Here is a 21,224-nt window from a genome sequence, read left to right as displayed (position 1 = left end):
AAAGTGTTGCACCCCCCCTGTAGTGGAGATAAAATAATCAAGATTCACAACAAATTGTTACTGACAACAACAGAAACTTGTTGACCACCAAATAAAACGATAACATTACGAACCAAAAAATTTTCTTGTGTTTAAATATCGATTTTGTCAAATGTGTGCCTTTCTGCGGACCAGTAGTTTTTCGTTTTAAGTACCGGTTAGTTCAAAAACTGTGTAATATGCCCAGAAACGAGTTGTCTGAGTTTGACAGAACTAGAATTATTGCTCTCTGGCAAGAAGGGCTCTCACGCCATCAGATAGCCAATAGACTAAACATTATTCGAAGCACGGTTAGCAGAACGATTAGGCGCTATGAGGAAACTGGTGGAGTGCATAGTAGACCTCGAAATGGTCGTCCTCGTGTTACCACGATTCGAGAAGATCGGTATATTGCCCAATCAGCCCGTAGAAATAGGTCAGTGACGGTACCAACACTCAGGTCGGAATTCCAAAAAGCCCACAACCGTGTAATTTCATGTGCTACAATTCGTAGAAGAATTTTAACATCAGGATTGCGGTCCAAAAGGCCTCTAAGAGTTCGTTTATTAACAGTTCGTCACCGAACCGCTCGTCTACAGTGGTCGCGAGCTCATCAAAACTGGCATTTAGAAGAATGGAGGAATGTGCTATTTACAGATGAGTCACGGTTTGGGTTAGTAAGTGATGACTACCGCTTAAGAGTTTGGAGGGAACCAGGATGTCGAAATAGACCTGAGAGAGCTATTCAAGTTGCTCCTTTTCGCGGTGGCACTGAAATGTTTTGGGGAGGCATAATGTTTGGAAGAAGAACGCCACTAATTCACATATCCGATGACGATGACTGGTGCATATTGCCTCGAAAATATCATAAATCCTGTAATTATACCCATGGGTAATGAATTAGGGGCTCAATTTATCTTTATGGACGATAATGCCAGGCCACATCGCACTAGAGGTGTTCAAGAAGCCCTGGAAAACCAAAACATTATCAGATTAGAATGGCCCGAGATGTCTCCTGACATAAATCCTATAAAGCATATACGGGATCATGTCTCCAGAGCCGTTTTCCGTCGAAATAATCCACCACGAAATTCACAAGAACTTATTGTAGCTGTTACCGAGGAATGCATCAATATTCCGCAGGAAATAATCAATAATTTAATTTTTGGAATGCCTAGACGAGTGAATGCATTGCTAAGCAACAGAGGCTTAAATACTGCATATTATTTTGCTCTTTTATTGATTAACTTTTAATTTTCCGTTTAAATTTAATTTTTGTTTTTGCAATTTTTGATTCCTAATTTGTATTTGTTGTTTCAACTTCATAATTCTATGAAATAAAATTGATTTCATTTCGTTTCTGTAAAAGCCTTTCATTATCCTTGAATCCGAGGGTATCATTTTTTTTTCAAAGTTTGAGATAGCCTTAATAATTAGGGGGTGCAGGACTTTTGAAAGTGAGTGTATATGTAAAGGATCAACTTTCTAATTTTGGTAATAAGTAGCAAAATTCAGTGACCTGTTTACGTGAAGCACACTGTACAAAAAGTTCAATGAAGAGGAAATAAGCAGTTTCAATCATGATTTTTATTTAAGGTAATATAAGTAGCAATAATCGCTTTGGGAAGTTATCAAGAGTTCAATACAATACATTTCCTCGTACCGGAAATCCTATCGATTATTCGGGGTAGTACAAGAAATCTGAGAAAGCGCCTTTTACCCTACAGACAATTTCGAACAAATACATTTTCCGCTTCGAAACTTTATGAATAGAGCAACCCAATCTCGTGGGCAGACTGCTAATCTCTTACGAAACTTACCTATACTGGCAAGTCATGCCATATCCGAAATCCCTCCAGAAGCCAGTGTCCCTAGAGATCACGAGCTGCTCGTTCTCATGTGGCACCTCCTTCCCCTGCAACGTGTACACTACATGGGGATTGTACAGGCTGAACACAACGGGGTAATAAACTTTTTTTCCGGGCTTTGTGTTCCACCGGCACCGATCTAAGAAACGCGCACTGAAAACCACATCCACGTCACACATGAAAAGGAGAACGTCATTTTTGTCATTATTTTTCGCACCCCAAGCACGTTCGGCACCCACGCGCAAACCTTTAGCCCGCGAGAATGTCTCGTTGAGAGCAAGGAGTCGAAGATTGTTCGTGTTACCACCACTGTTTTTAGTCATTAATACCCTAGACATAATAGCCCTTGCCTCTGACAAACCTTCTTCCCCGAAATAAACAACTGTCAAACACACCCTTCTGTCATTTTTCAGACCAATTTTCACAAACTTGTCCATGAAACTTTGAAAAGTAGAAGTTCGCCCAGATAAGGGTAGAATTATATGGATGAGTTCTTTCTCCTTCATATTGCCGCTTATAGTTTCACTAAAAATGGCTTGAATTGGGGCGAAAGGTCTCATGAGGGTAACTTTGGTGAAACCACTTTTCACACTTTTAGTTCGGAAATAAAGTTCGTATTGAGTTCCTGTTGTCTGCTCGTTACGATAGAGCCCCTCGATGAAGTCGTCCAATCCATACTTGCTTTTCCGTTTGTCAGTCATGTTTTTATTGATAACTTCCACAGCCTTTGTGAGGGTCTCTAACAGGTCCTTGCGCTTGTACCCTATTGGTTTTTCTACAACTCGTTTGCCCAGACCTGAAACATCAGTTTCGCTCAAGAATCTGTTGTTTGAAGGGGTGGAGACGAAATTGCCTTATGTAAAGGAAAATGGATATCATTATAGTGCGAATTTCAGGAAATAACATCATTCAGATTCGAAAAGTCATTTCCTGGAATGTTACCTAGATTTTTAACTATATCTTCATGATTCGGAAATTTCGAAATTGATAAAGAATATCATATTTCAAAATACAGCGTGTTCCTAAATTGAACGTACAAACGAAAAGGGGAGATTCCTTAAGTGAGTTTAAGAAAAAAAAGTCCCATAAACATGGGGTCGCAAACGTTTCGTTTTCAAGATACAGAGTGTTGAAGTTTGAATTTTTTTCAAGTTTTTTTCTCATAGTATCTACACTTCACAAGATATTCAACTGAAATTTGGCATAGATATTACATTTTAGAGTTCTCACCACGTGACATGGCAATTTCGATAGAAGATCTACAGGGTGATATTTTTTCGAGAAAAAAAAATTTGAACGATTCTCTCGAAATTTTATGGAAATTTTCCTGATCTATGCCAAATTTCAGTTGCATATCTTGTGAAGTGTAGATACTATGAGAAAAAAACTTGAAAAAAAATCAAACTTCAACACTCTGTATCTCGAAAACGAAACGTTTGCGACCCCATGTTTATGGGACTTTTTTTTCTTAAACTCACTTAAGGAATCTCCCCTTTTCGTTTGTACGTTCAATTTAGGAACACCCTGTATATAAAGGGAAATGACATAAGCTCTCCAGATTAATTCATAAGCCATGAGGATATGCAGCATAAATATCTCTTAAAACAAATGAAGAATTTCTAAAATTTTCGCATGTTTTTATTTCTGGCCTCATATGGCATTAATTTGAAGAGACCACAAGTATTTCCAAGAAACTATAATAATATCATTGCTCATGCAAGTTGGAATTCAAAATACTAATTATTTATTAATGAAATTATTATAATGAATATTCAGAAGATGCATTTTCGAAGTACCATCATTTTATCACTATGAGTTTGATAGTGATAGTGATTGTTCGATCAGGATATCAAAATCTTTCATATTTCCAAGAAACCATAATAATATCATTTTTATAAGAGTAGAAATACAAAAAGCCAATTATTCATTAATGAAATTATTATAATGAATATTCAGAAGATCCATTTTCGAAGTACCATCATTTTATCACTATGAGTTTGATAGGGATTGAGTTGCAGTTTGATAAGAATATCAAAATCTTTCATATTTATACATAAGAATGTTTTTGCCTTATTCCAAAAACCTCTAATTTATTAAGGAATTCAAATCTACTCTTCCTTTCCCATTTCCTTCATATGCATTTTCAAGTGATTTGCAGGAGCAAACCATCGATTTCATTTTTAATTGATTTTGTTTCAGAGATTGGGAGTGAAAACCCTAAAAAGTTTATTAAGAAATGCAGAATCCTCCCAGAATAAATTTTAATCGATATCCGAAAAAAGAGAACCAACTACTACCACGTTCTTGTGCAAAAGAATAGCGTTTGGTGTAGACTATTCATTTCTATTAGGTACAATTACTATAGATTGACTTTTTGTATTTTACTTCTTGAAAATTTCCTGGTTTTGAAATCATTTGTGACTATAATATTGTGATTGAATATAACGGACATGTTTTGTGTGTGAGGACATAATGAAGGAAGACGATGAGGATGTGACTGTGAAATCAAGAAGGCTCTCAACAATGCTTGACTGCAGTAAGAAGAGGAGTAATGGAAAACTTGATATTCATATCATAAAATGAATTAGGATATTCGTATTTGGACATATCTGAAGCCATTCCAGCAATAAGTTCTCTGGTTGCAATTTTTCATCATTAAAGGCTTATTCTATTGTTCTAAAATGATATATGGTGTTTCTTGTTTGAGGCAGGTATAAGAGCATAGTTGCTGTATAGCTGTTCTGTATTTGTGTTCTGAATGCTATATTTATGTGACAAGCCAAGAAAAACCGAATATATGGTAACCTATACTCCATTCACATTTATTTTAGCAGTCGGTTGGCCATGAAATAATTTTTTCAAGTTTTTGTAACTAGAACGGAGTAAGGTTGGCACTTATGAAATGTCGTTAATGTCATAACGTCGTTGCCACAACTGATATCAATTGTTATTACGAAAATTCAGAAAGTGGTTGAAAAAAGAGACAGGGTTCAGGGCGTCAGACGGTAGCGAACATATTCAATGTAAGAGAATTTATACAGGGTGTGGTCTAGATCGTAACCACGAAATTTTAACCACGTATTCTACATCAAAAATAAGCCCTAGTTTGTTATATAAAAATATGTCGAGAAATGTTTCCTATCCGAGATACGGGGTGTTAAAATTATAGAAATAAAAATGTTTTTTATTAATAACTTTCACACTGCTTGAAATATTTTTATGAAATTTGAGAGCGGTTTTGAGCGTCAAGGAGCACGTTTTGCATAATATCATTTCTTTTCTATTCTACCAGTGGCGTCCGTACTGCAGCGAGACTGAATATTTTCAGATAAAAAAATGATACGCCACTGGTTTCTCCGACAATAAAAATTACTATTTAAATCCTTATTTAATTTGGAGCAAATTCGGGCTAATGACTTTTTGCTGTACGAGGCACCGTTTCCGGCTAAAAAAATAAAACACAGTTAGGTTAGACTTCTTAGGGTTGTTTTATTATGTTGTTTTGAGTGAAGGTAGTTTTCTACTTTCTGCACATATTATAACTTTTATACATATTTCAAACAACTAACAAAACTAGTCTTGAGAAAGTCGAAATATATCGACGAAACGTCGACTTTGTTTTAAAGTGTTGTTATTGTTCAGTCCTAAACCTGTGAATATCCCCTGAACGTTATAATGGAAGGACGTGAAATACAAGTGGAAGATTTTAAACAATGTTGAGCTCTAAGTCATCAATGAAGTCAAAAAGGTTGTGCTCCAAAAACTTTTATATAAATCTGCATTCAAACGATCGGGTGACTTGGGGCGATTTTGAAATTCAACTCGTCATATTTAAAAAACGGTGACCTATTTTCATGTGAGAAAGAGATTCAAATATGCTAAACGACTCAGACTATTAATTATTATATATACCATGCTTCAGAATTTCAGAAGTTTGTCACTTCACTCATAAATGGTAAGAAACAAAGAAATCTGCAAGGGGGGTAATTGTCCCAAGTTGCAGGAATGTCCCAAGTCACCCGAATCTACCGGTATATTTCAAAACAGTTCTCTTGTATTTTCCATGCATATAACTGGATTTGCTACGCCTTCAATCAGTTCAATATGTTCGTCACATATTTTCGACTTCATATTTTCCGAAGTGATTCGACATTGTGATAAACTACGTAATTATTGAGACTTTTACGTAGAACGGACAACATAGCGCTTATTTAAAACCCAAAAATGTTTTGACAAGCGTCATAACCCCACATTTTCTTACTATACAGAGTTGAATGTGTCAAATTTCCATGGCCAACCGAGTGCTGAAATAAAAGTGAATGGAGTATAGAGGTAGAACTAATCGAAATAATGAATCTTCTCATAGAAGATTGAATAAGTTATGGGATAATTCATAATTTTTATTTCAATTTTCAGTCTTAAAACAAACATGTCAATACTCCAAATCTCACCGTATGGTTGATGCAAAATCACGGAATGAAATTTTTCTTTCACGGTATCAACGTGCTTTTGCACGTTGGTGTAGGAGTGAATTTGGATACAGTTCATCAATGATTTTTAATGCTGAAAGTTTCAGTTTTCAGTTCTACGTTCTGCTAGAAAAAAGACTCAACTTCAAAATAGACAATGTTGAGTACAAATTTCTAATAATAGTGTAAGTAATGAAAATACTTGTGGTCGACACCATTTCTCACTTTAAAAAGTGATCAACCAACTTTTATAATCAATGAACTATTCAAATCGGTAAACAATGTTTTCTAATTCAACCCAATCAATTCCAGAATTTCTTATTAGGTTTGTCAATGAAAAACAACTTTGGAACTGTTCGATCTACATTCCAGAAGTAATTGCTGACCCGAAGTCAATTCGATATTCACCGTTGATTACTAAACCCCCATACCGACCTAATTCAATGGGATACACCCTGCTGAAAGTGAAATGGTTGAAGGGAATCAATTCGTATTCGTTATTGAGGGGCGCGCCGTGCAGAACCTCGGCGGAGATGATTTGTTTCCTGATGAAGTTGGCGCACTCTGAAAAGCCGGGCGATGCCTGGCCAGGTTGCGATCGGGCCGTGGTGCTGGAAATATTACTTGTAGACGGCTGACTGCCCGTGACTCTGGGGTTATTTCGGGTGGGCAATTCTGTAACAGAAAACACTATATTTGGAGATATTGTGACCTCGTAATTCCATAGACTCGCTATGTTATTACGTTTTATATTTCTCTAGAACGAGGAGGGAAAATTTCGATTTCAGCACGACAACAGCGTTAAGCGAGTTTTCTTTCAGAGAAAAATATCATGTTATGCTATGAAGTATAGAGTTAGAGAAGACTTTTTTGTCCTTCTTTTTTGATTACTCCAATCGAGGAGACTCCAATTGAAGGATGCGGTTATAGAGAAGGAAATATAGAGAGTTCGCCATTGAAAACGAAACAACGGCTCTTTAGGTAGGTAGAACCTTATTATACAGGGTGTCCCAGGATAAATGGGAATGAATTTGGATATAGGTTCAGTACCTAAAAATAAGACGAACAGTTCCTAAATTCGGGATTTACTCGAGCGTGTCAGGGGAGATTCCTTGGACTCTCTAGAGTACCTCTACCAAAAATTAGACCTGTATATAGGGGCAATTGTCTAGGACAGCCTGTCAGAATAGTGAAAAAGAAACGATCATTGTACAAACTCGAGAGTGTCAGATATAATATGTGGTTAATTATATGTTGAAAAGAATATATTCTTTCAATCTGACAATTTAAGCGTGACGAAAATGTTTAGGAGGGCGCCAAACTGCCAAACTTGCAAAAAAAAACGTCACGTGTGCATTCTAGAGCGCGGTGGCTTTTTTTCTTATTTTGAAGCTAATGATTCATGAATAACGGAAAAAATATAATCTGACAGTTTCAGCAAGCTGAAACAATAAAAATTGACCCGAAAGGTCACAAAAATCAACTCCCCTGGGCTTCAAATTATTTTCGCATTCATTATAAAAGTTGTAAGGCATAATATTTTCTACAAATTTTGTCCGAAACAATTTTTTTTACGTTTGAAGGTTTTCGAGATATATGGCGATTAATGTACTTTGGACTGTTTCTACATTGACCTTGGCCTTTAGCATGTGTGGCTAACCTCCTCGTCCTTATCACACTCTAACTCGAATACCGTTGAGGGTAGGCAAAATTGCTTCAGACAAAAGTTTTATAGAATTTTATTATCTACGACTTTCATAATGAATACAGAAACGATTAGAGGTACACAGTAAGGGAGATATTTGAAAAAAATGCCTTGTTATCATCTTCAAACTGTCAGATTAAGAAAACCCACCAGAATTAGTGCCAGATTAATGGCTCGAGTATGTACAAGTAACGATTTTTTTTGCACTTTCAAAGGACCTGTGACCTTGCGTCACGTCCGAATTGTCAGTCCCTTGAAAAGTAGCTTCCTTTGAGTCAAATTCACATATCTTTTAAAAATCTGAAATTTTTTTTTAACCATTTTCAACTCTTTCGTACGGCCAGCCCTACCACGCAAACTGCCAGAGATTAACATGAATTTATTATCAGAGACACGTAGGGCATATACAGTTTATATAATTGACACGCTCGAGTATGTACACCTGACGATTTTTTTTTTACATCTTTGTGAACCTGCAGAAGCCAATTGTGCATACTTCATAGATCCTTTTTTCTTTCTACCATCTATACTATACTCTACTATAATAATCTTCAAAATCCACTAGGTCTCCACGACGCTCGAGTAAATCCCGATTTAGCATCGTCGCCTCCCCAACTATATGGTGTAATGCGCGGAAACGTTTCGTTGAAGGGTTACGTTACTTCAAAGATAACAAATTGATTATGGCTTTATTCAGTTTTTCCAGAGGAACAGAGATAAATTATCGGAATTTTGCAGTGGTTTTTCACAAAAGGAGATGCACCTAGAACTCAATTTTCACTCATTTCTATAGCTACAGACGGGTAAAATCAGCAACCCTGTTTTATTTTCCACCCTATAACTTTCCATTCATGGTCAACAAAAAATATGAATTGAAATGACGGGTTTTTTCTCTAAACTTTATTGCCTTATATTTGTGTCCGCAAAGGAATAAATTAGATCCTTTGGTCTGTTCTTGACTTCACATCGGCTCTTTCCCCATTTAAATTTTTTTTTGACATAATTTGTGCCAAAATCAAGTACCTACACACAACTAACTTAATCGCTTATAATATGCTGGTGGTCAAACTGCCATTCGAATTTACAAAAAGTCGATCGTAATAAGCCACGAAGATCATGACGGTTATTGTTATCGTTTGATTGTTCAAAAACAGAACAAGGAACAACAACTCCGGAATCAATAAAGTTTTCACATTAAATTGTCTTTTCAATGCTTAATTTTTCATGATGATATTCGAAGCCTGTGAAAAGTTATGGTGGAAAATCCAAAGAGTCGTCGATGTTACCCCTATCTAGCTCGGAGGGATGAGTGAGAAAATTAGTTACATGTGCATTTGAATAATACCTCTGCAAAATTTCATTTGTTCATCTTGATTCTACTTCGAAAAAATTGAATGAGTCCTTATGGATTCATTCAATTTTTTCCCATTAAAACTGTGATACCGTGTATAAAAACGCTCGGACATATCAATGTAAGATTCCTGGGGGACAACTTCTGAGATCAAATTCAAAATCATATCGCTTCAAACCCAACCCCTATATTTTGATTAGGGAAAATAGCATAAATGATACTTTGTTTGAAATGTGTTTTTATTCTGAGTTCAATATATTATTTTTTTCACACAATGCATTCGTTTTTGAGATATTCAAATTTGAATTTTGTACAAAATTATTTAATTTACTTACAACAGGCTGTGTAAATCAATTATTTTCACCAATTTATTTTATCGATTCCACGATAATGGTTAACTGCCTTACATAAACATCAAAATATTCTAGTTCGTTTCTTCAATTGACAATTAAGGTAAAAATAGAAAGAATTGAAAAAATTTCTTTATCTTTCAAATATAACCAGTGTGGGAACCATACAGCAAATTTATCATCGAAATTGTAGAATTAGTCAGTGAAAATTCGATTGACAATAAAATATTTACACATATAAATTCTGTTTCTCCAAATGGCAACCCACATTTTTGGATTCACGACTTAATTGTCGATACAATGCACCCCAGTTTCATAGACTCATTTGCCTCAGTTTTTGGATTTCAGATGATATTTCAAAATAGTATCGCGCATGGACCCACAGAAAAATTCATAACGTCAGAACCATTCGTCTAAACTCAACCGGTCCATTTCCTGAAATACTACTAGTGTTCTATAAGGGTTCTTCAATTCCAATCGTTTTCCATCGGAAAAAGAGTTGTGTTGGTCTGACGAGGTCAAATGAGACCAAAACCGTGGTCAGCATTTACTCTTCTTCGGTGGACGTTCTCCCTTTCGTTGTCCTGACGATAACAAATTGGCTAGTTCGATTAATATCGTAAGAGATATTTATATTCATATCAGCGGGTGGTATACATCTAAATTAATTCTTATTATTTATAAACTATTTTCACCATGCTCGAGTGATCCATTCTATGGAAATACTAAAAATTTTAAAAGCAATTCCGACCAGAAATACACATAGAACTTGAGAAAATTCGATACGTTTCCGGATGACGCCACTTATGCTGCCCATTTCTTATCTCAAATACAATGGGAGCTTGTACATACACTCATTAAACAACTTTCTGATAGTATAATACGTGTACAACTTGACAGTCATCCAAACAATCCAATATAATAATAGAATTGCTGTGAATTGCCCGAGAGAATTTTCCTCAAACAATATAGTGTACGCTAGAAAAATTATTTTAATTTCCGAATCTACAGGTAACACAATTTCAGAATCTCAGAAACGGCCTATCTAAGGAAACGTTTTCCGGGGGAATACTTTTTCCATGAATATTGCAAGCCTTATTCTATTGAAAACCTCTTCTTTCGATGCTGTCCAAACATGTCTCCTTCACCTCCCCTTCTTGGTGAAATACTCCTTCGAATAGACTTCGGATATAAAAATACTTACGGCCAGTTTCATAATCGAATTTAAACTCCCTTTCACTTCAAAATTTCCTTAAGCCCTACTAAAAATGATACTGAGTGAAGCTTTAAGCTTAAGGGGACTTTCAATTTGATTATGAAACTGGCAATTATCGAGACAATTTATGGAATCATAGTTTCACAAGCCATAGCACTGATAAAAAGCTTACAATATTCATGAAAACATATTTTGATATTCATTCATAAAAATCACTATTTACTCTGAGACGGAGCATTTTTTCGATGTTGCACCGGTATAGCTGTTTTTGCAGAACTAGCGATAAAATTCTGACCATTGAGCGCTAGGGTCAGCCCATTCCTGGAAGTCATGAAAACTTATGGGGACGGTGTTGGAAACAAATCATTACTGATATTTGTATTGAACCAAATTCAAGAAATGAACAGACGGTTGATCGGTAGATATCACAAAGAAACTGAATTAGGAGAGGAAAAAAAATTTAAGCAGTCCTGAATCGTTTTTATAGAATATATTCACACCTACGAAAGAGTCACATGGTGTCGGGACACCCTGTGAAAGTATCAACCTAACCATACATAATAAACTGTAGATTCACGACTCAACTATAATAATACCAACTCATTTCATAGACACTGAGCTTATGCCAAAAATACCCTTCAACCATCAGTTTGAAGTATACCTACAGATAACTTTCCAATTTTGAGTGATATTTTCAGAATGCGTGATATTTTGAATGTCGACGTTGATTCCGCTACACTTGGGTTAATCTATAGGTCTATAGCACCGGAGTGTATTTTCCCAATATCTTCAGAAATCATAGGGAATATCACACTGTATAAGGAATAGTTCTGCATTCTATACCCTTCAATATGGAGCCATAATCTCATGGCACAACCAGGGTCACCACCAGACGTCTTTTCAATTGGTTTAAGGAACATTGAATGAAAAGCGAGATTTATTTATACCGGGTGGCCCACCCCAGACGCTGCGCTCATTTTGAGAGAGTTGACCGTGTTTCCATGAGTGCACATGCTTAAGTGAATCGGGAGTTATTTTCAAGTTAATGTGTATTTGGAGAAATCAAAGAAATAGTGAATTAAAGACAACCAGTGGAAAAAGACCCTACAAAAACTTTCATAAGGAATAAATTCCTTCATTACTAATATTTCCGCGAATTTCGCGGAAAAATTATTACGAATCAACAATAAATCAAAACAATTAGTTACGATCTTTATCATATTAAGCATATGGATCAGTGATAACGACTCACAAGTGTTTTTAAATTATCGGACCCAATAATGCTGCCAGCTGGGAATACCCCACAGATTAACACGAATGAAACAAGTACTGAACAACAGGGTGGTCCACAATCACCAACGTATTACAGAATGTCGTCTACGAGCGATGAAGAATTTCGAGGTTTCAGCAACGATCCTGAGGGCTGCAATTGTCACTCCTGGCAAAATGTAAAACGAACAACAAAAAAACGGAAAATAAGTAACGCTAACAAAAATGAAATTGTAACAGCCAACAGGTACAGCCACTTAAGTGAAGAGAAAGATGAAAGCCTCGAAAAAACAGCCGACGCCGCTGTCAAAACCCTGAAACCGCCACCAATTTTTGTATACGGAGTGATAAATTACAAAGAAATGATCACCAACTTGAACCAGGTCATAAAGACAGACCAATTCACAACAAAAACGCTAACAGACAATACAATAAAAATAAATAGCCACACACCAGAAGATTATCGCAAATTAATCCACCACATGAGAAACACAAATATAATTCATCATACATATCAACCAAAGGAGAACCGAGCATTCAGAGTAGTGATTAAGAACCTACACCATTCAACACCTGTTATAGATATAAAGGAGGATCTCACCAAATTAGGACACACTGTAAGAAACATTCATAATGGAAGAAGTCGACTGACAAAAGAGCCACTCAACCTTTTTTTCGTCGACCTTGAACCAGCAGATAACAATAAGGAGATATACAAGTTGCGTGGTATACAAAACAGAGTGGTGATTGTCGAACCTCCGAAAAAAATAAAAGGTCTTTCCCAATGCATGAGATGCCAGCAGTATGGACACACTAAGGCCTACTGTAATAGGCCATATGTCTGCGTCAAATGTGGAGAATCACATAAAACAGAAGATTGCAAAAAAAGCGCTAACACGCCAGCAAAGTGTGCACTATGTAATGGCCCCCATCCTGCTAACTATAGGGGCTGTGAATTCTACCACACCCTGCTAAAGAAACCCAACAACGCGAATAACAGGCTGAATCTACAACAAAGAACAGTACCTAGCACTCACAATCAGAACATTAGACCTCAGATTCCAGAACAAGAACCACATACGCGAAGATACTCAGATATACTACGAGGAACAAACAACGTGCCTACACAACACAATGAAGACAGCCCAACTACCCTGAGTGCATTCTTGCAGGAGTTTAAAGGAATGTTTCAACAATTAGTACAACAGAACAACATGATACTAAACATGCTATCCACGCTAATCACCAAAATTCACTAAATGCATCAGAATAGCCGAATGGAACGCCAATGGCCTCCTGCAGCACAAAAATGAAGTAGAAATTTTCCTTCGCCACAACGCAATAGACATCTTATTGGTAAGTGAAACGCACTTCACTGACAAATCCTATTTTAAAATCCCAGATTACATAACTTATTGCACCAACCATCCAGATAACACTGCACATGCCGGAACTGCTGTACTCATCAAAAAAACGATAATCCACTCTGAAATGCACCAATATAAAGAAAAACACCTTCAGGCCACTACTCTGAAGGTAAAAATGGCCTCATACGATCTGACAATTTCAGCAGTGTACTGTCCGCCTAAACATAATCTAAAAATGGATCAATACAAAGATTTCTTCGAAACATTGGGATGCAAATTTGTAGTGGGAGGAGACTTTAACAGCAAAAACACACTTTGGGGCTCCCGCTTAACAACTACTAAGGGTAAAGAATTGGCTAAACTTCTGCAAGAAAAAAATTACATGCCTCTATCCACTGGAAGTCCAACATACTGGCCCACTGATCCCAACAAAACACCTGACCTATTAGACTTCTTCATTACAAATGGGATATCAGGCACATATATGGATGTGACACCGAGCTATGACCTGTCTTCAGACCACTCCCCTATAATAGCAACAATAAGCACATACGCAATAAACAGAAAAATCCCACAAAAACTTCATAACAGCAGAACCAATTGGGACGAGTATCGCAGACTATTGGACCAACAAATAAATCTGTCGATGAGATTGAAAGAACCGAGAGAAGTCGATGAAGCAGTAGAAACTTTTGCTAATATCTTGAAGCAGGCAGCCATTCAAAGTACCCCACCGATTAGGAAAGAAGAAGACAAATCTAGATCTATACCCATAGAGATCAAACAGTTGATAGCCGCAAAACGAAAAGCTAAATCCAGATGGCAACTGACACATGCACCTTCTGACAAAACTGACTTGAACTACCATAGCAATAGGCTCAAGAGTAGACTTAGAGAACTACAAGACAAATCATTTGAACAATACATAACTGGGTTGAAAAGATCTGATTATTCTATATGGAGACCTATAAAATCCAAGAGTAAACCGAAAGAACACATCCCACCAATCAAAAACCCAGTATTACCCAATGCTGAATGGGCCAGAAGCGAACAGGAAAAGGCAAACTTATTTGCAGAATACCTTGCTGATGTATTCACTCCAAACGACGTAATGGTAGATGACGACATAGAGGCCAGCATTTCAAACACACCACAAGATATACCAAACATAAAATACTTAACACCAAAAGAGATATATGCGGAAATTAAACTGCTGAACACTAAAAAAGCTTCTGGATTTGATGGTATAACTCCAAGAATGGTAAAAGAACTATCCAGAAAAGGAGTAGTCCTCTTAACCAACATATTCAACGCCATACTAAGATTGAAGCACTGGCCCGAAGCACTAAAAACAGCAGAGATCCTCATGATACTAAAACCAGGAAAAAATCCCAACGATACATCATCATACCGACCAATAAGCCTGCTTCCCATAACCTCCAAAGTACTTGAAAGACTTATCCTGAAAAGAATCAACACCGACATCCCCAACAACCAATGGATTCCAAATCACCAGTTCGGATTCAGACAAGGACACTCAACAATCCAGCAAACTCACAGAATCACACAAGCCATCAACCAAGCCTTCGAAGAGAAGAAATACTGTACTTCAGTCTTTCTCGATGTAAGTCAAGCTTTTGACAAAGTTTGGCACGCAGGACTACTACACAAAATAAAAAGTATCCTCCCCCTAAAGTACTTCCATCTTCTGAAATCCTATCTGACGAATAGAATATTTAGAATCAGAGTTGGACAAGAAATCTCTGGAAATTACCCCATCCGTGCTGGAGTTCCTCAAGGTAGCGTCCTGAGCCCTGTACTATACCTATTATACACATCAGATCTGCCCACATCCACCAAAACTGTACTAGGAACATTTGCTGACGATACAACTATTCTGGCCATAGATGAAGATCCATCAATTGCCGCAGACCTCGCACAGAAGCACCTAGACGAAGTACAACTCTGGATGAACAAATGGAAGATCAAGATAAACGAGACCAAATCCAAGCAAGTTGACTTCACACTAAGGAAAGAACGTTGTCCACAAATTCGACTTAACAACACAAAAATACCCCAAACTACAAGCGCAAAATACCTTGGATTCCACTTGGACTCCAAGCTTACCTGGAAAGAACACATATTAAAAAAGAGGAAGCAAATGGAATTGAAAACCAGAGAACTACTGTGGCTGATAGGTAGAAAGTCTAAATTATCTATGGAAAACAAAATTCTCCTTTACAAAACAATTATCACTCCGATATGGACATATGGTATAGAAATTTGGGGTTGTGCAAGCAAATCCAATATTGCCCTGTTACAAAGATGTCAGTCCAAAATATTGAGGATGATAGCCAGCGCACCATGGTATGTCACCAACCAAACCCTACATGATGATCTCTCAGTCCCATACATTATGGATGTAATAAAGCGGAGAACCCAACAACATCATACAAAACTGGAAGGGCATCCAAATGATCTGCTACAGCCGCTGCTAGAAAAGCACGAACCAAGAAGACTACGAAGGCAGTGGCCTGCTGATTTAATATAATATGATTTTTTCTTTTTTACGAGAGCTCCTCAATGGAGGAAGCCTTCTCAAGCTGTATATGTATAACCCACTCAACTTATAGACAACAAATTGGCCCATAGAATTGAAATTTCTGATTGCTGATGAATAAAGAGGAAAAAAAAAAAAAAAAAAAATTTTGAGAGAGTTAATTAAGATATTTTGGAAATATTGTCTTGTAGTGTGTGTAGGATGTCTCAAAGCACAATCTAAAATTATTGTCATATATACAGGGTGTTCGAAAACAAAGATATAGACCAAAGTTTCACTTCTTTAAATTTAACACCCTATATTTGACCTCAAAAATGGAATGGCAAGCTCAAGTTATGATGAGTTTCTTCAGATTACTTTATAGCTCTGAAGCACCCTTTAAGAGATAATGGCGAAAATATGGCGTTTTTTTAAATAGCAATTAATGAAGAAACTAGTTACGCCAGCTATACAGACAGAGTTTTTTCGAGTAGATGGTATAAAAAAGTGATCTGAAGAAAATCATCATAATTTGAGCTTGCCATTCCATTTTTGAGGTCAAATACACAGTGTTACATTTAAAAAAGTGTAACTTTGGTCTATATTTTGACCCTGTATATATGACAATAATTTTAAATTGTGCTTTTGAACATCCTACACACACCACAAGAAAAAAATTTCAAAATACATATCTTTATTCACTCCCTCAAAATGAGCGCCGCGTCTGGGGTGGGCCACCCGGTATAAAAGAAACAACAGTATCTTTTATAGATAATACGACATGTAATTATTATTTTACAGTTTTTCCATTCCATCTGAGCAACTGACATTTTTGACAAGTTCATGTTCAATAATTAGCATAAGTTTTTTTTCGCACATGGTTGATCTAAGCCCATTTTAGATTAGGATTCAAAAAATTTGAATGTTGGCAATCGCAGAATGAATTTTATTGATGGATTTTCAATTGGATTGATTTTTTTTTATTTTATTTCATCAGTAAAACTCTATGTATGAAATGTTACACAATGTGGGGTAAAATCAGTTCGAATCCTTTCAATTTGTAAAATATTTCTATACCAAGAGACTGACTCTTATTTCAGATTGATCTTAGTCATTGAAACTCTTCATGACAGGTTTAATTCCACAATGAAATAAACGGTAAAAAACGAAAAATTGCATCCTCAAAATGAATCCACAATTTTTTTCCAATCATTAGTGAAATAGTAAAAACTGGAAAATATTGATATTGTTCTTTCTAAAGTTGCGCAGTGAATTTATTTATGTCCAACGAAGAAGTTGAAACCTAGAAAACATTATGAATTTGAACCTTTTCATCTCGAAGGCTATAAAAAATTTGATCCCTTCACCACCAACCAACACCCAAATTAAAAATTGAATACTTGAGTTGAGAACCTTTTCCTTCAAATTTGTAATGGCTCACTTCAAGTCTGTTGATATAAAATTTCTACAGTGATCTGATTGGCCTTCCATCAATACGGACAACAAAAGTTATTCGCTGTTTATGAAAGATCCAATAATTACCAAATAAATTCATTGGATTGCTGAGCAATTCATCATAAGATTTCTAATGTGAGTATTGAATACAGTATTCCAATGTATCATCAATAATGATTTGATGATTGAAAATGATAATTCGAAATATCATAAATAAATTCATTTGTCTAGAAACGTCACATGGAAAATCCTTCAGGAATGAATTATTACTTCACACCTACAGAAAAATAATGAAATATAACATGAGCCGAGATAAATCCTTATGATAGTAAAGAATGATCAACAGATTTTTATTTATTTTACAAATCTTTCTTAATAATAGCAAGTTGTTCTTAGCTCCGTTCCGATTGTTTGAATATCGATAAGAAATATAATTAAACAAGAAATCCCACATTTTATAATGACTATTCAATGTTGGTAGCTGCAGTGTTGTGTGTGTTCAGAAAAGATAGACTTTTTGATTCAAGTATTTCACATAATTATACACGTTGAAAATCTTAACATAGCAGAAAAATAGGGAAAAAATGTCCCTGCCAAATTTGACTAATGCATATAGTGTGGAATTCCTTGCAAAGAAACTTGATAATGAAGAAAATAAGACTTTCTGTCAAAAATTCAGATACATCATAAATAACATTACAGTGGAACCATTGTTGTTCCTCCTGTTGATACCTTCGGTGATGAATAATTTGACAACTTTGAATCTCAATCTGGAAAAAGCCTGCAGAGTAAACTTGCAATATAACAGTTCAGTATGTGACGCTATGGTGAGGAGGGATCCTACCGGATATGAACCCTTCCAAGAGAGAGAAGCTCAAAAGCTGGTATCGACCATGACAGCTATAAAAATGATTATTGTGGGTTCGTATCCAACTATTTTGATGTTATTCGTTGGTTCTTGGAGCGACAGACACGGTCGTAGAAAGCCTTTGATCCTTATGCCCATTCTGGGTGATCTTGTAGGAACAATTTGCCTCTATTTCTGCGCCTACTTTTTCTTAGAATTGTCAGTTGAATGGTCAATGATGGCAGAAACAATACCCTTTGCATTATGTGGCACATGGACTTGTGAGTTCTTAGGATTATATACATATGTCAGTGGTTTATGTAAGGACGAAGAAAGAACCATAAGAATTGGAGCTGTAACTATGTGCCAAATTATTTCCATGACTCTTGGTATGATGTTGAGTGGGATTATGATAAAACTGTTAGGTTTTAAAGGTGTTTATCTCCTATCGTCCGTACTTCTTATATGCTCTTTCTTGTACGGGGTGATCATAGTGAAAGAATGTAACATAAAAACAGCGAAGGAAAAATCTGAAGTGAACAATTCTATAAAAGAGTTTTTTTCCCTGAAGCACATCCAGAGTACATTCAAGATATGCTTCAAAAATGGAGCTAACAATAGAAGATCTAAGATGATAGTATTGATGTTACTGTCTTTCATGGTAATGGGACCTTTGTATGGTGAGTTCATATGGATCTAATAAGAAAATAGCAAAACGAATTGTTCCTTTATATATTTTATTATTTATTTATAATATTTCTTCAGGTGAATATTCCGTAACCTATTTATATACCAGATTGCAGTACAATTGGAATGAAGTAGACTTCAGCATTTACAATACCATCCATTCTGTTGTACAAGTTGTAGGTGAGTACCATAGTACCAAAACTTCCTTCTGTGAACATTCATGTGTATTCCCTTAATTCGATGTAGTCTCAACCGAACAAATATACATTAGAAAACGGGAAGTTTTCAGTCATCAATCATGTCGAGTTCAACAAAGTGTAAACAACCTCGAATTGAATCCAATGTTTCTATTGTTAAGAGTAGTACAAACAACGCTATTCACAAAAGTCTTTCATGGTATCATTGTAGTTATTGAGATATTAAAAATATATTTTTTGATTCATCTTACTACTCAATCGTGTATTTTATTTCATTAGTGAAGATTAGGTACACTATAGTGGTCACATGAAATTTTCGATATTACGATGCACTAAACATTTTCGTGAATGCTACAAGCACCACTACCTAACCATTAATTTGCCATGTGTACAAAACAGCTTCTATGAAGATCTACATAAAATAAGCGTCACTTTTTTCCAGGTGGTTCCTTCGCCCTGTCATTTTTCTCGAAGTATTTGGGCATAGACGATGCAGCCTTGGGAATGATTGCAACAGTTACCAAGATCTGCGCATGTGTGGTTTACGCTTTCGCTCCAACTACATATATATTTTATATAGGTAATTTTTTTTCTCACTTGATGAATATCTTTCAACAATCTTATTATTTCTAGGTGCATTTGTTGAAGTATTCCATAGCACATGTCATATAGCCATGCGATCAATAATGGCAAAACTAGTGCCGCCTCAAGAGTTGGGACAGTCTAATTCAGTTTTTGCCATTTTCGAGTCCATTACACCCCTGTTGTTTGGACCAATCTATACTAATGTGTACAATAAAACGATCAATATTTTTCCTGGCTCCATTTATATGGTTACGTCGATTTTGTATTTGATCACCTTGTACCTGTTCTTGTAAGTATAATTCATGTGTGCAATATATTTTTTATTTCATGGTTATTTCCAAACAGTTGGATGTACAGAACAAATAAAAAGGACAAAGAAGAAAACATGGAGCAATACAAGAAAGTAAAGCAAGAAGATGGTCCACATGAGAAGGATTAACGAAATTACCTTCTGAATAGCGAAAAGAAGATTAAAGCTTCGATGAAGTGACTAGAAATTTTTCACATCTGATACTCATTTTGTAAATATTCCATCCCTTCACATATTTTTTGAATAAAGTGATCAAGTGGATTTTCGAAAAGAATTTGTTTTATATAATAGTTTTGAGAATACTTGGAGTCTTCTCAAAATTCTGATTCATATAGGATAACCATGTATACAGGTACTTTTAAAGCAATAATATTCTCAAATTCACTTCAAATGAATGTATAATGATGAACAGCACTTTACAACATATGGAAAATGTTCCATATCACAATATTTTCAATTCAATTGGTTTGGGACTTAATGTGCTCATCAATAATAATATGATGCCCTAAGATTTAGCATAAGTCAAAACAGAAATTACAGAAAGTTGTAATGAATATGAAGTGTGACTCATTATTTTCAGAATTGAATTGAATTGAAGCATACATTTCTTTATATCTATAAGATATTCTGTAACTACGTTATGAACTCATTTTTGACAACTCAATTCTACCCAAAATGAAAGAAATTGTTTCCATTTCCGGAAAATAATTATTCTAGGACCTCGATGAAAAACTATGTTATACTTGATACACTTTATTACCTTGTTAAAAATATCCAATAAATTCGAGATTTCAAAAACTAGTACAAAATCAAAACTGCAGTGAGTAGAAGATATCTTTTACACCAGCACTGAACATAAAGTATTTTTGAGAAATTCCATGAGATGAGAAGAAAGAGAATGAGCAAAGTTGCATATCTAGGCCCATGAAGTGTGAAGGAAACTCTATATCGAATAAAAATAACTGTTTTGAAATTGTAAATTTAATTTACA

At 35.7% G+C, this 21,224-nt stretch overlaps 2 protein-coding genes across 6 annotated transcripts in view; one reads left to right on the top strand and one right to left on the bottom strand.

The window, feature by feature from the left end:
- LOC123314829 (chondroitin sulfate N-acetylgalactosaminyltransferase 2) overlaps positions 1 to 21,224 on the bottom strand; it is a 122,061-nt gene that overhangs the window by 11,720 nt on the left and 89,117 nt on the right. For all 5 annotated transcript variants that reach the window (XM_044900205.1, XM_044900203.1, XM_044900204.1 and 2 more), the window contains 2 exons: positions 6,791 to 7,030; positions 1,839 to 2,682 (listed from right to left, as the gene is read on the bottom strand). In XM_044900205.1, the coding sequence (XP_044756140.1) occupies positions 1,839 to 2,682; positions 6,791 to 7,030 (1,084 nt within the window). The remainder of the gene's footprint in view (positions 1 to 1,838; positions 2,683 to 6,790; positions 7,031 to 21,224) is intronic.
- LOC123314830 (solute carrier family 46 member 3-like) lies at positions 18,064 to 20,504 on the top strand. The gene is made up of 5 exons (XM_044900209.1): positions 18,064 to 19,134; positions 19,220 to 19,321; positions 19,781 to 19,918; positions 19,972 to 20,212; positions 20,269 to 20,504. Exons 1-5 carry the CDS (start codon positions 18,192 to 18,194, stop codon positions 20,360 to 20,362), a joined length of 1,518 nt encoding a protein of 505 aa, XP_044756144.1. The 5' UTR covers positions 18,064 to 18,191; the 3' UTR covers positions 20,363 to 20,504.

Source organism: Coccinella septempunctata, chromosome 6, assembly GCF_907165205.1.
Source record: "Coccinella septempunctata chromosome 6, icCocSept1.1, whole genome shotgun sequence".
NCBI lineage: Eukaryota > Metazoa > Arthropoda > Insecta > Coleoptera > Coccinellidae > Coccinella > Coccinella septempunctata.
This window is presented reverse-complemented; position numbering and strand designations above follow the sequence as displayed.

Coding starts and splice junctions, on each gene's coding strand:
- LOC123314830 (XM_044900209.1), top strand. CDS start 18,192: ATGTCCCTGCCAAATTTGACTAATGCATATAGTGTGGAATTCCTTGCA. Junction 19,135..19,219: donor GGTAATGGGACCTTTGTATG/GTGAGTTCATAT, acceptor ATATTTCTTCAG/GTGAATATTCCGTAACCTAT. Junction 20,213..20,268: donor ATCACCTTGTACCTGTTCTT/GTAAGTATAATT, acceptor ATTTCCAAACAG/TTGGATGTACAGAACAAATA.